The sequence below is a fragment of the Paramormyrops kingsleyae genome, chromosome 25 (genome assembly GCF_048594095.1).
Source record: "Paramormyrops kingsleyae isolate MSU_618 chromosome 25, PKINGS_0.4, whole genome shotgun sequence".
In the NCBI taxonomy this organism is placed as follows: domain Eukaryota; kingdom Metazoa; phylum Chordata; class Actinopteri; order Osteoglossiformes; family Mormyridae; genus Paramormyrops; species Paramormyrops kingsleyae.
This window is the reverse complement of record NC_132821.1, coordinates 2,499,549-2,512,047: the sequence shown is the minus strand read 5'-3', so window position 1 is coordinate 2,512,047 and position 12,499 is coordinate 2,499,549. Positions and strand designations below refer to the sequence as shown.

Sequence of the window (12,499 nt, the reverse complement as noted above, 5' to 3'; positions counted from 1 at the left end):
GGACGTGCCCTGTTCAGGGGGGACACAACAGTGAGCTGCTCTGAATATAGTCTTATTATTTTAGAAGTTGTTGATTTATGTATTAGTGGTGTTTGTTGGTAGGACATTCGACTAGGATAAGGAGGTGTACTAAGTGTGGGTGGCTGAACCCACATCCGGAGGCAGAAGGGCTGTTAGACAAGGGATCTAAACAGTCAGGACAGATTAAAAATGGACCGCGAGTTTGAATGGGAGCTAGATGACGGGGGATGGGTGCCCCCGGAAAATGCAGTGTGGTAGCCACTAGTAAAGCAGATCCAGGTAGTGAAGGAAGCCATAGAAGGGGCAAGTGGTGAAGGAGATAAAGAGAAGGAGGTAGCGGATGCCGGGGAGCGTATGTGTTGGGCGGTTCGAAGCGCCGGGTGTCGAGTAGAGGATAAGCGCTCACTGGGAGAATTACTGTGGAAAAAGGAGAGAGAGCATGCTAGCCAAAGGGACGAAGCAGCAAGGCAGAGGGCGACAGCCAGTATAGTGCAGAAAGGGAAGTGGAAAAAAGAGGAAGAGAGGCATGAGAAGGAAAGGAGAGTGTGGGCGAGATTAGCCATATTTTGGCAAGGGACAGACCACCTCCATAGTGAGGAAAAGGGGCAGTGTAAGTCACTCCCTCCCGTAAAAGAACAACAAGTAAAACATGGGGATTGTCCCTCAGTGTATAAGGGTAGGGAGGCGCTCTCAACAGCGCCCCCGGCCCATATGTGCCCCATGATCAATGTGACAGGAGGAACCCTCCACATTCGAACACAGGATACTCAGGAAGTCTCAGACTGTGTCCGGTCTGGGAAGACAGAGGAGGAGTCAGATAGGGACTCAGACGTAGGATCTGAGTGCTCTAGTCAAGTGAAAAGAGACAGGTCAGATGTCCGTGAAAATACAAGGGCACAAGAGCAGCCAGCATTTAGCAACAGAGTATTGAGGGAACAGGCAGAAAACCTAGGGGGAGGTAGATGTGCTAAACCCGTCACACCAGGGAGAGAGCTAGGCCTCAGCGGCCGGACGCAGAAGAAAGTAGAGGTGCTGGGCCAGTTGTTAGGGTTACTTGAGGAGGAGGAGACAGAAGTGGCCCTACAGATAGACGGACTCAGCGAGGAATACATACAGTAGAGGGACTGCCAGGCCCGTCTGGAAATAGATACGGCCTGCGCTCCAGAGGCAAGCAGCTCCCCCTATTGAGGGGAGCAGGCAATGGAAGGGAAAGGTATAAACCTTTCTCTATAGGAGATGTGCAGGCCTTGGCAGATAAAATGCCCCCCCCCCCCCTGGCAGAGGGGGGAGGACAATGGATGGAGAAGTTAGACCAACTCACTCAGGGCATGACGCTTGCACTGGGAGATTTCCGGGCGGTGGCAGCCCGCTGCTTGACTAAACATTCCCTACAGGGCATAGAAGACAGAGCAGGGACTATTACATATGCAGACAATATGTGTCTGACGATGGTGGTGATGCGCTTGGGTGACGCCATGCGGGAGATGTTCCCCGCCCCTAGTGGAGCAGCCGTCCCAAAGTTTACATGGGATCCTAAGGTTCATCCTAGAGAATATTTGGATAAATGTAAAGAGGATTGGACCCGTCGAACCGGGTGCCACCCGGGGCAGGAAGGGGTGCAGCGGGAGTGGTTTAGGCGGGCAGTAATGGAGGGGGTCCCAGAGGCAGTTAGGTCAGCTATACTGGGCAACCCGGAACTCCCGGGAGCAGACTCCCATGTGTGGGACCGGCATGTAGTACACCATCTGCAGAGGGCACGAGAGGAAGCAGAAAAGGAAAAGAGCAACCTTAAGGAATTACAGACACAATTACTGAAGCTGCAGGTGGGCGAAGCGAGGCAAAAGGCTAATGAAGCTAAAAGGAAAGAGCAGGGAAAGCAGATGGAAAGCAGATGGTCCCAGGGGGACCACCCATATACCCGCCCGGCCCTTGGAACGGGCCACCCACAACAGGGAGGGTGGGGCCAGCAATGGGGAAGGGGCCGAGGCGGTTGGGGTCGGGGATACAGGGGCTGGGGCTGGGGAAGGGGCTCGCCGCAAAGAGGACCACCGTCAGGTGTCTGTTTCAGGTGCCGGGCAGAAGGACACTGGGCAAGACATTGCCCAGCACCTGTCCCGGCCAGTATACGTGGCAGGGGAGGACCTCCTGGAGTCCAGGGACTGTCAACCGATCCACAGGTGATGGCCCCCAACCCCCAAGCAGCTCCCACAGCAGGACAATATCCAGCAGTGGAGGCAGGGGAGTGGGACTGGTACCCCTCCTCACCATGACGGTTCCCGCGAGTGGCCCGGGATGCAGGGGAGGCAGACCCTATGCTGTCCCTTATGGTCATGGACAAAGAACTGCCATTTCTGGTAGACACGGGAGCCACGTGTTCCACTCTTAACGTGGTTCCACAAGAACATCATCTGTCTACCTCAACAGTGACCGTTGTGGACTTCTCGGGGGAAGAACAGAGACTGCCAGTGACTAAACCGGTGAAGGTTGCGGTGGGAAAACAGACCTTTCTCCACCCCTTCGTGGTGTCTTCTTCCGTTCCAGTAAACCTCCTGGGACGGGACATGCTGGTGAAGCTGGGGGCCTCGATCCTGTGTAGTGCAGACGGACTGGTGGTCACCCTGCCAGAGGGCACTCGCCTGCTGTGCGACGCCCGCACTGCGGGCATGGGACAGTGGCTGGTACAGCCGGTCCAGAGTCAGGCCCTGGCAGACATCTATTGGGGCCTACTAGAACCCAGCCTGACTGGCATCCTGGCGGCCTACTCAGCGTGGCGGCCCTGGATCTCGCTCCTAGAGCCCTATGTGCCCCCACCTGACCCTCCTCATGTGACCCTTTCCTACAACAGGGATAGTACTGATTGGTATGAGGAACTGTTTGTTGAGCAACTAGAAGGCCAGCAGTGGCAAGTTGCCTCTGAGAACTTATATGTGGGTCCTGAAGGGGTAGCCTCAGCCACACTGCTTACCCCAGAACAGCTGCCCTGGTACATGATGGGACAGGAAGCTGTCCCACATGTCTCTCTGGCCCTCCATCCTAAACACCAGGCCAAGGATTTGGGCCCGATGGTGAAACGGGCCAGAGAAACTGAGGACTGGGTACAGACCCAGATCCCACAGGTCTCCTTCTCGCCCTCCTGCAGTACCTATCGCATACAGGTCACAACACAGGACACAGCCCTCCTGCAACATGAGCAGATAGCTAGAGATCACGGGTGTGAAAAGATGGACCACTCAAAGGCGGCAGCCCTTCTGGCGTCTCTGCCAGATTCGCTGTGGTCCACCAGCCCCACAGATGTAGGTCTAATATCCTGCACGCCAGTGCAGTTCCAACTTCAATCAGGGGAGGGTCCCCTCTGGCTCAAACAGTACCAGCACAAGTCACCGGTGGAGGAAGGGATAGCTGAGACTATAGAGGGCCTCTTGTGGGCCGGGGTGTTAGAGCCCTCCACGTCTCAGTGGAACACCCCCATCCTCCCAGTGGCAAAACCCGGCACAGGCAAATATCGGATAGCCCACGACTTACGCGCCATAAACAACCTCCTGCTGACCCCTACTGTTCCAGTTCCAAACCCATATGTTGCCCTATCTAATCTGACCCCGCAACAAAAATGGTTCACATGCATTGATCTAGCAAATGCTTTTTTCTGTTTGCCCCTAGCAGAGGAGTGTAGGGACATATTCTCATTCACTTACAGGGGCTGCCAGCTGCGGTACACCCGCCTGCCTCAAGGGTTTGCCCTTTCTCCAGGTATCTTTAACCAGGTCCTGAAGCAGGCTTTGCAGGGGTGTCCTCTCCCGGACGGTGTCACCCTTGTCCAATACGTGGACGATCTTTTGATCGCGGCCCCAACAGCGGAGGCGGCCCTACAGGCCACCCAGTCAGTGCTGCGCCTTCTGTCAGAAAAAGGCTTTAAGGTCAGTAAAGACAAATTGCAGATTGCTAGGACAGCTGTGACCTTCCTAGGATGAGTGTTGTCGGGGGCAGGAACAGGCCTCTCCCCAGCTCATCGGTCGGCTATCTTGCATTACCCAAAGCCCATCACAGTATAAGACATGTTATCTTTCCTAGGGCTCACAGGTTACAGCCGCACCTACATTCCAGATTACACGGGACTTACACAGCCTCTGAGGGCGATTGTCCGAGAACACGGCCTACGTAACCTCAGGATGCCCCTTAACTGGGACCAAGCATCTGAGGAGGCGTTTATCACCTTAAAGCAGAGGCTAGCACAGGCCGCGGACCTAGCCGTCCCAGATTACTCTCTCCCGTTTCACTTGGATGTTTCGGAAACAGGAGAGGTCGTCAACGGCATCCTGTTTCAGAAAAAAGGGGGGGAGAGGAGAGTGCTGATGTACGTCAGCGTAAAACTCAATACTACAGAAAAAAGACACCCCGCATGCACAAGGTACGTGGCGGGAGTGGCCAAAATTATTCAGAAAACAGCACACATAGTGATGGGACATCCGCTGCACATTCTGACCTCGCACAGTGTGGTGGCTTATGTGAATTCACAGACGTTTACCATGACATCACTCAGGCAACAGAGACTTAGTAAAATACTAGAGGCACCTAATCTGAATTTTTCTCACGAAAGGATCAACATGGCAGACCACATGAGCGGGGGAGAACCACACGAGTGTGAGTACCGAGTTCAGAAGGAGGAGAAAGTCAGACCAGACTTAGGGGCAGAAAAAATAGAGAAAACAGACGATTGGTTTACAGATGGGTGTTGTTTTAGAACAGACACAGGAGGTTTGCAGGCAGGGTATGCAGTGGTGGCCAGACAAGGCCAGGATTATGTAACCTTGAAGGCAGACAGGCTGGGGGGAGCCCAGTCAGCCCAGAGAGCCGAGGTGATAGCGGTTATCGAGGCCCTGAAATTAGCAGAAGGGAAAGAAGTTACCATATACTCAGACTCAGCATATGCTGTAGGCGCAGTGCATGTGGAACTCAGCCAATGGCTGAGGGCAGGATTCTTGACCGCGGGAAACAAGCCAATAAAACACGAAGCAGAAATGAGGGAATTGGCAAAGACCTTGATGCTTCCCAAAAGAGTGGCAGTGGTCAAGTGCAAGGGACATGAAGGGTCAGGAACAATGGTAGCGAAAGGAAATCAGGCCGCAGATGAGGAAGCAAAGAGGGTCGCAGGGTACGTGGTGTCCAAACAGATGATCACGGTAGAGGAGGAGGTTCACCAGAATTACCGACTGACCCTGGAGAAAGTTAAGCACGAACAGGACAAGGCCTCCCCAGAGGAGAAAACGATGTGGAGAGAGAAAGGGGGGCACAAAAAGGAGGGACTATGGCAGAGTAAGGAAGGGAAGCCAGCCCTTCCCCCAGGCCTTCGCCAAACTATCTTACAGACCCTATGCTGTACAATAAAACAAAAATTGGCAAAACTCTGCGCGCAGACCAAAATGAATTGGGTTGACGCTTTACCACTGGCAATGATGTCAGTGAGGTGTTCCATAAACAGGGGGACCGGGTTCACCCCCTTTGAGCTCCAGACAGGCAGGCAGTTCCCAGGACCCCAGAAAGGGTTAACCTGGACCCCCGACGAGAAGGGGGAGCAAAATCCTAGGGCATATTATGATTGTTTGCAAGGTCTTGTTGCAGATTTCTCTAAACAGATCCAGGAGGCGAGACCAGAGAACCAGCCAGCCAAACCACACACGGCGGAGTGGGTCCTCCTGAAAGTCATCAAACGGAAGTGGTCAGAGCCCAGGTGGACGGGCCCCTTCCAGGTCACTGAGAGGACGTCACACGCGGCTCGTCTGAAAGGCAAAGGCGACACGTGGTTTCACTGGAGCCAGTGCACGGCTGCGGAGGTGCCAGGGAGAACCACAGCAGAGATCCAGGAGGCCCTGAGGGAAGGAATCCAGAGCGTCAGTTCGGCTGAACTAGATGCAACTCAGGTCTCAACAGAAGGGGCAGAATAATCCCCTGACCTGAGCAACCAGAGCAGGGTAGTCCACCCCTGCTCCAACGACCAGAAAGAACAAAAGCACCTCATCCACTGCCAGACAACACTAGGACCAGGATGAAGATCAAGATAAAAAGGGGAATGTTGGGGGAAATAAGTGTGTTGTGTGATGCTTAAAATGCTTAAAGTGTTAATGATTAGTGGTTTGTGAGCCATGCCAGCCATGGACCCCGAAGGGGGGCCGCGCCTGTGGCGGGCTGGGAGTGGAATTTCCCTGAAGCTCAGGGTTTTTGCCCTCCTTCCTAGGCTGGATGGACAGGATTGTGTGTGGAACTCTTTGGAGTCCTAAAGGGGGGAGTGTGCGCTATGTTTGGGGAAGTATGCTGTACTTACATTCCCAATAACACAGCACCAGACGGCTCAGTGACCAGGGCACTCAAGGGTCTCCGGACCCTCTCCAGAACGATGCATGCACACTCAGGGATCAATAACATCTGGGATGCTTGGCTGACCTCAGCGTTCGGACAGTGGAAAGGCTTAATGGGCTCGCTTTTATTATCCTTTGCTACTTTTGCTGCGATTTTAGTTGCTTGCGGGTGTTGTATTCCCTGCCTGCATGCACTGTCAGTTCGTCTCATCACTACCATGATAGAGAAGCGGGATGGCACCTATGCGCGGATGATGCCTCTCCTGCCTGTCGGGCCGGAGAGGGGCAAAGGTCATTTGGACAGCTTTGAGCTACGACTCCCCCGCCAATAGGGTGATCTCCTTGCGGAGACCAAAAGGGGAATGCAAAATTTCATAAATAAGGGAAAATATTACTAATCAGCATAATCAGGGTGATCTCCTTGCGGAGATCAAAAGGGGGAATTGAGGGAATAATTAATAAAATAAAGGGAATGATTCTATAATGCTGTAACTAATCAAAACGAGAACTGACTGGCGTGCCGGCAAGGCAAGGCTACCTAATCGGAACAGATAGGGAGGGCGACAGAGAATATCAGCGGCCCCTACTTATCTTTTAGCCTTCCAGAAGGAGAACTACGAGCCGGCTGGAATCACACATGTGGTTGTCACGTACACGGAAGGTACCGAGAAAGGGGGAGATGCGCAAAGGGTTTTAAAAGGGATACAGCTGATACATATGGCAGAGCCTCCTCCTGTACATGCTGAATGTATGTCAGACGGCCGCTCCCTGATTATAATCAGTCAAGACAATAAACCGGTGATTTGCAACTTCTCCCCGTGTCAGCTGTGAATCTCTTCTCATCCACGGACCCGGTGGAGACGCCGTGCTCCAACAAGGCCCAGCTGAACAGAGAACTGCAACCAAGACAAAGCTTCACCAGGAGAGAGAATCCAAGGGGCTCCACTCCACTGCTCCAAACACCGCACCTTCCTGAGTGCCATCATCTCACCAGACTCCGCAACCAACTACAAAAGACCCCCCCCCCCCACTCTGCAACCAAGTAAACCAACTTCCTTTCATTCTAACAACCTAAGCTGTTCTGTTAACCTGCTAAAAGACTTTAGGGTCGTGTTTCCACAAACGGGGCTTGCTTTGCAGAGCAGTATTTCCTTTTAAGGTTACTCATTTAAATCCGGTCATTGCATTTCCATAATTACATTGTTTGTTACCATTCCGTTATTTCATGTTTGTTGTTTGTGTGAAGTGTAATATCTGTGTTATGTTAGTTGTAGTGTTAGCTAGGAATAAATGCATGTCTTTTACACAACTTCAGCCTCCGTCATTGAGTGTCTCGCAATAAAGTCCCTGCCTCTGTGCGATCTTGCTACACGCTCTGAACCTCAAACTCGCCTGAAACATCGTGAGACTCTGTCATCGGCCGTGAGGGGAGCTTCGCTCACAATAGTCCCTGCCTTTGTGCAATCTTGCTACATGCTCTGAAACCTCAAACTCGCCTGAAATATCACAAGACTCTCTCTCATTGGCCGTGAGGGGAGCTTTGCTACCAATCATTTACATTACCTGGTGATGCAGCTCGCTGGACGAGCCTTCTAACCCAGGTTACTAAGCGATACTGGTAATTAGTGAATCCCATTTAAGTCTCACATTAACAGGCTCACAGGGATACCACAATTGAGTTTGGAGGAGCCGACCATTCGGCATAACGATTGGTTAATAATCAGCATTAAATAATAATTAATTAAACTTTAATTAATTTCAAACATATTGGTGGAGATCTTAAAATTTACCTGAGCTAATAATTCCTACACTCTCTAATTTTATTATTTTCTGGAGTGGGAGATATTCAAGAGAAAATGTTTAAATGGAACATTCAGCAGTCAGTTACACCAATCAATGATTTTGAAAGATAACCATAGATTTAGGTATTACAACTGCATTTTGTTTCTTGGGAAGGAGAGTTTGATGTCTCTCCAAATAATTCTTATTTAGTTCCTTTTTCAGCAGCTTCGGACATGTGTTACTTTTTTTTAGCTAAAGTTGTAAAATATTACAGTTTCCATGATGCAGATGTATCACTTGGTTCTACTTTCCTCTCCCACCTGTTCCTGTCGACTGTTGATGCCAATCAGATCTGCTCCTCTATTTTTACAGTCCTGTCGGCTTTCCTGCCAGGTTTTTTTCTCAGTGGAGATGTAGTACAACCGTGTCCCAAACCTTGTCCATCCCTTAGGACAGAGTTGGGCTGAAGGAAAAGAAAGAAGTGAATGTCAGCTCTATGAGGACACAGGAGACACAACGATGGCAAAGGCAGAGTTTGGTTAATCGGTTTGCATTAGCATAACGATTGAAGACCTTGAGCTAGTCAGTTTGGTCAGATTTTAATTCAGTCATCTGAGGAGTGTCACGATCGGACGGTAGGCGAGCCGGGAAGCAGGCGACAGCAGCCAGGAAGTCAGGTAATGGGGTTTTAATTGGCAAAAGACAAGCACGCAGAGACATCCACGGACAATACAATGACAGATCTGGGGTACACTGACTTAGACACGGACTAAATACAAGAGACAGGCTAAGGGTAACGAATCACAGCTGAGAACAATCAGGGAATCACACGAGGTAACGAGGTGGGCGTGGCACACATCGGGAGCGGGGTGTGACAGAACCCCCCCCCCAAAGGCGCGCACACCGGGCGAGCCCGAGAGGAGGCGACGGACGGGACCGGGGAACAGGACCTGGAAGACAAGAACAAAACCATCAACGAGACCAGGGAAACAGGACAAAGACACAGAACAGGAACAAAGATGAGAAAAACGACAAGACCTGACAGAGAACAGGGAACGCAGACAGGCAGACAGAAAAGGGTGACACGGAAGGAACACCCACAGGCGACATGAAAGGGCCAGGAGTGAACAGAGGAACCAGAGGGGGATGAGGAACAGACACAGGCGGGACGAAGGGAGGAGGAGCAGACAGGGGAGACCAGAGCGGAACGGAAGGGGGACAAAGGGGAGCCCGAGGGAGCCCAGGCGGGCGACGGGCAGCAGCCGGAGGGGCCGCAGGCGAGAGGGAGAAGGGAGCTGAAGGGGACCACCCAGGGGCCAAGGGAACGGGACGAGGGAGTGACGGAGGGGACACGGAGGGAGCAGAAGGGAACACCAGTGCAGGCAGGAGGGGGAAGCCGCGGCAGGCGGAGGCGCAGCCGGAGCCGGGGCAGGCGCCGTCCGACGCCAAGACGGAGCAGGGGGGCCCGGAGGCGGCCGACACGGAGCCGGAGGCGGGACCGAGGACCGGCACCGAGGATCCAGGGGGGGACCCGGCGGAGACCGCCGACCCCGAGGCGCAGGACCCGCAGGCAGCCACCGAGCCACAGCCAGGGGCCGAACGGGTGAGCCAGGGGGCAGGGCGGGCGGGACCCGGGCCCGACGCCTGTGTCCCCTTCCCTTACGGGACACTGAAAGGCGGGGTCCCGGGTGGCGTTGGCCTTGTCGGGGCAAGGGCGAGGGAGTCAGGAGGGAGGTGCCCGAGGGTGTAGGCTCGGGCAGAGCAGGGGGCGTGGCTGCAGGGGATGCAACCGGAGCCGCGGGCGTGGCCGCAGGCGGTGCAGCCGGAGCCGCGGGCGGTGCAGCAGGCGGGCCGGGCAGGACAGGAGGAGCGGCTTCAGGCAGGGCTGCGGGCAGGACAGGCGAGACAGGCAGTTCAAGCGCCGGCAGGACAGGCGAGACAGGCAGTTCAGGCGCCGGCAGGACAGGCGAGACAGGCAGTTCAGGCGCCGGCAGGACAGGCGAGACAGGCAGATCAGGAGGGGGCGCCTCAACAGGCGCCTCGGCCGTGCGGCCAGTAGGGGGTGCCACGGGCAGAGCGGCTTCCTCCGCTGCAGGCAGAGGCGAAGCCAGGCCCTTGGGCGGAGCTGCAGCGGGTACCCTCAGTTCCTGGCCAGCAGGGGGCGCCGCGACAGGCGCCGCCAGCACGCGGCCAGCAGGGGGCGCATCCGTGGCCACCTCGGGCAGGGCCGCAGGCAGAGTGGTAGCAGCTGCAGGAAGCGGTGCAGCTGGAGCTGCGGGCAGGACGGGAACAGGCAGGTCAGGAGCCGGCTGGACCGATGAGCAGGGCAGGACTGGAGCGGCGGCCTCAGGCAGGGCCGCGGGTGTGTGGCCAGCAGGGGGCGCCTCTGTGGGCGCCACCGTCACGTGGCCAGCAGGGGGCGCCTCTGCGGGCACCTCGGGCGCGTGGCCAGCAGGGGGCGCCTCGGCAGGCGCCGCCATCACGCGGCCAGCAGGGGGCGCAGCCGCGGTCACCTCGAGCATGCGGCCAGCAGGGGGCACCTCGGCGGGCGCCGCCGTCACGTGCCCAGCTGTTTCCTGTTTCTTTTGCCTTGTCCTGTGTATATGAGTCCGCGTCTCCCCATGTATGCGAGATCCGTCATTCTGTCACGATCGGACGGTAGGCGAGCCGGGAAGCAGGCGACAGCAGCCAGGAAGTCAGGTAACGGGGTTTTAATTGGCAAAAGACAAGCACGCAGAGACATCCACGGACAATACAATGACAGATCTGGGGTACACTGACTTAGACACGGACTAAATACAAGAGACAGGCTAAGGGTAACGAATCACAGCTGAGAACAATCAGGAAATCACACGAGGTAACGAGGTGGGCGTGGCACACATCGGGAGCGGACGGAGCGGGGCGTGACAAGGAGAGCTTACACGTTGATCATATTGTGTTTATTTCTTGGGGTAAAATAATTCTGATTTTTTGATTTTATAACTGAAGACCTTTTGCATTTTTATTCTTTAAAATACGCAACTTGACAGCTAATGCTATAACATTACTAGGGGTGCACCGATCGATCGGCGCACCGATCGATCGGCCTCGATCACGTTAATTTGAGGGGATCAGAAATCGACCATATTCCCATGAGATCCACCGATCTTAGTTATATGCTTTTAACTCTTTGGGGTCGAGTATGTCGTCGACGACATCGCGTACTTTTCGCGTACTTTTCGCGTCTATTTCAGTTTATAAATATCTCGCTGAAATCTTAATGTATAATCATGAAAAAAACGCTGGCTAAATCCGTAATCTGTCTTCTTTTCAAAACGTCCATTGTCGGAAGTATTAAAGTTTTTTTAATTAGGTTAAATCGGCAAAAAAGTAAACCATGTCATCTTACTTTGTTTTACCTGCATCGGGGGCGTGTAGTACCGCTCTCACCCGAAGATCGCTATTCACATTCTAAATAGCCGCATTAGCGCGTATTCAAATCGCATTCGCATGGTAATTTGATTAACAGCGCAACGGTGAAACGCGATCCAGATACATCCCCTTCAGCGCCATAAAAGGGGGTTGGGGACGTGGCCAGGTGACAATGGCTCATTCATACACATGAAAGTTGCTACATATTCAATGAAAGGAGCCAGAAATAGTTACATGAGTTAGGTTTTTCTTATTTATTTATCCAAATTAATGTTGCATCTACACCATTTAGTCATCTTCATGTAGCCAAGACTTTGGTGATCAGATATCTGGGATCAAAACAAACTGCCAGCATTGCTTACTATGTACTTTTATAATGTTTCTGCAAGTGTTCCAAACTGCATTTTGCAATGTCTATACTTTGATGTCAAATTTCAAACTTAACAAAAATCTGACATATTTACAATATATATTAAAATAAAGATGAGTGTAATGGCAAAACAAATATATAAGAAATAATTTATTTGCCATGAATTAAGTGTGTTGAAATGTGTGATCATGCCCCAGTCAGTGAAAGTGTGTTTCCTACCCCTAGGCCCCAGAGGGTTAAATCAGCCTTTTCTCCCATTCCCGAGAGAGGTGCAGTGCAGGCTGCCTCCCTCCCTATTTTTTGGACAAGTGTGTCATAACAGCTATATATATATTTTTTTTTTTACAAAATTAGAGAAATTAAAGTCTGGAAGAAAAAATATGATTTTGTAGTTCAAACAGCAATGCTCATTTATATGTTCATTTATATTTGAGGACACTACCTCATGTTTTGTGAGTATTCATATCAATTTACTCAATAAAAATGGAAACATTGAAGTAACTGTCTTTTAGTTATGAAAGAAACAAGATCGGCAAAAAAAAATCGAGATCGGCAGGTAAGGTTG

At 52.6% G+C, this 12,499-nt stretch overlaps 1 protein-coding gene across 1 annotated transcript in view; it reads right to left on the bottom strand.

Annotated features, from left to right (window-relative positions):
* LOC111838217 (uncharacterized) overlaps positions 1-12,499 on the bottom strand; it is a 32,841-nt gene that overhangs the window by 17,022 nt on the left and 3,320 nt on the right. Inside the window, exon 4 of the mRNA XM_072707367.1 lies at positions 8,474-8,616. Within this exon, the coding sequence (XP_072563468.1) occupies positions 8,474-8,616 (143 nt within the window). The remainder of the gene's footprint in view (positions 1-8,473; positions 8,617-12,499) is intronic.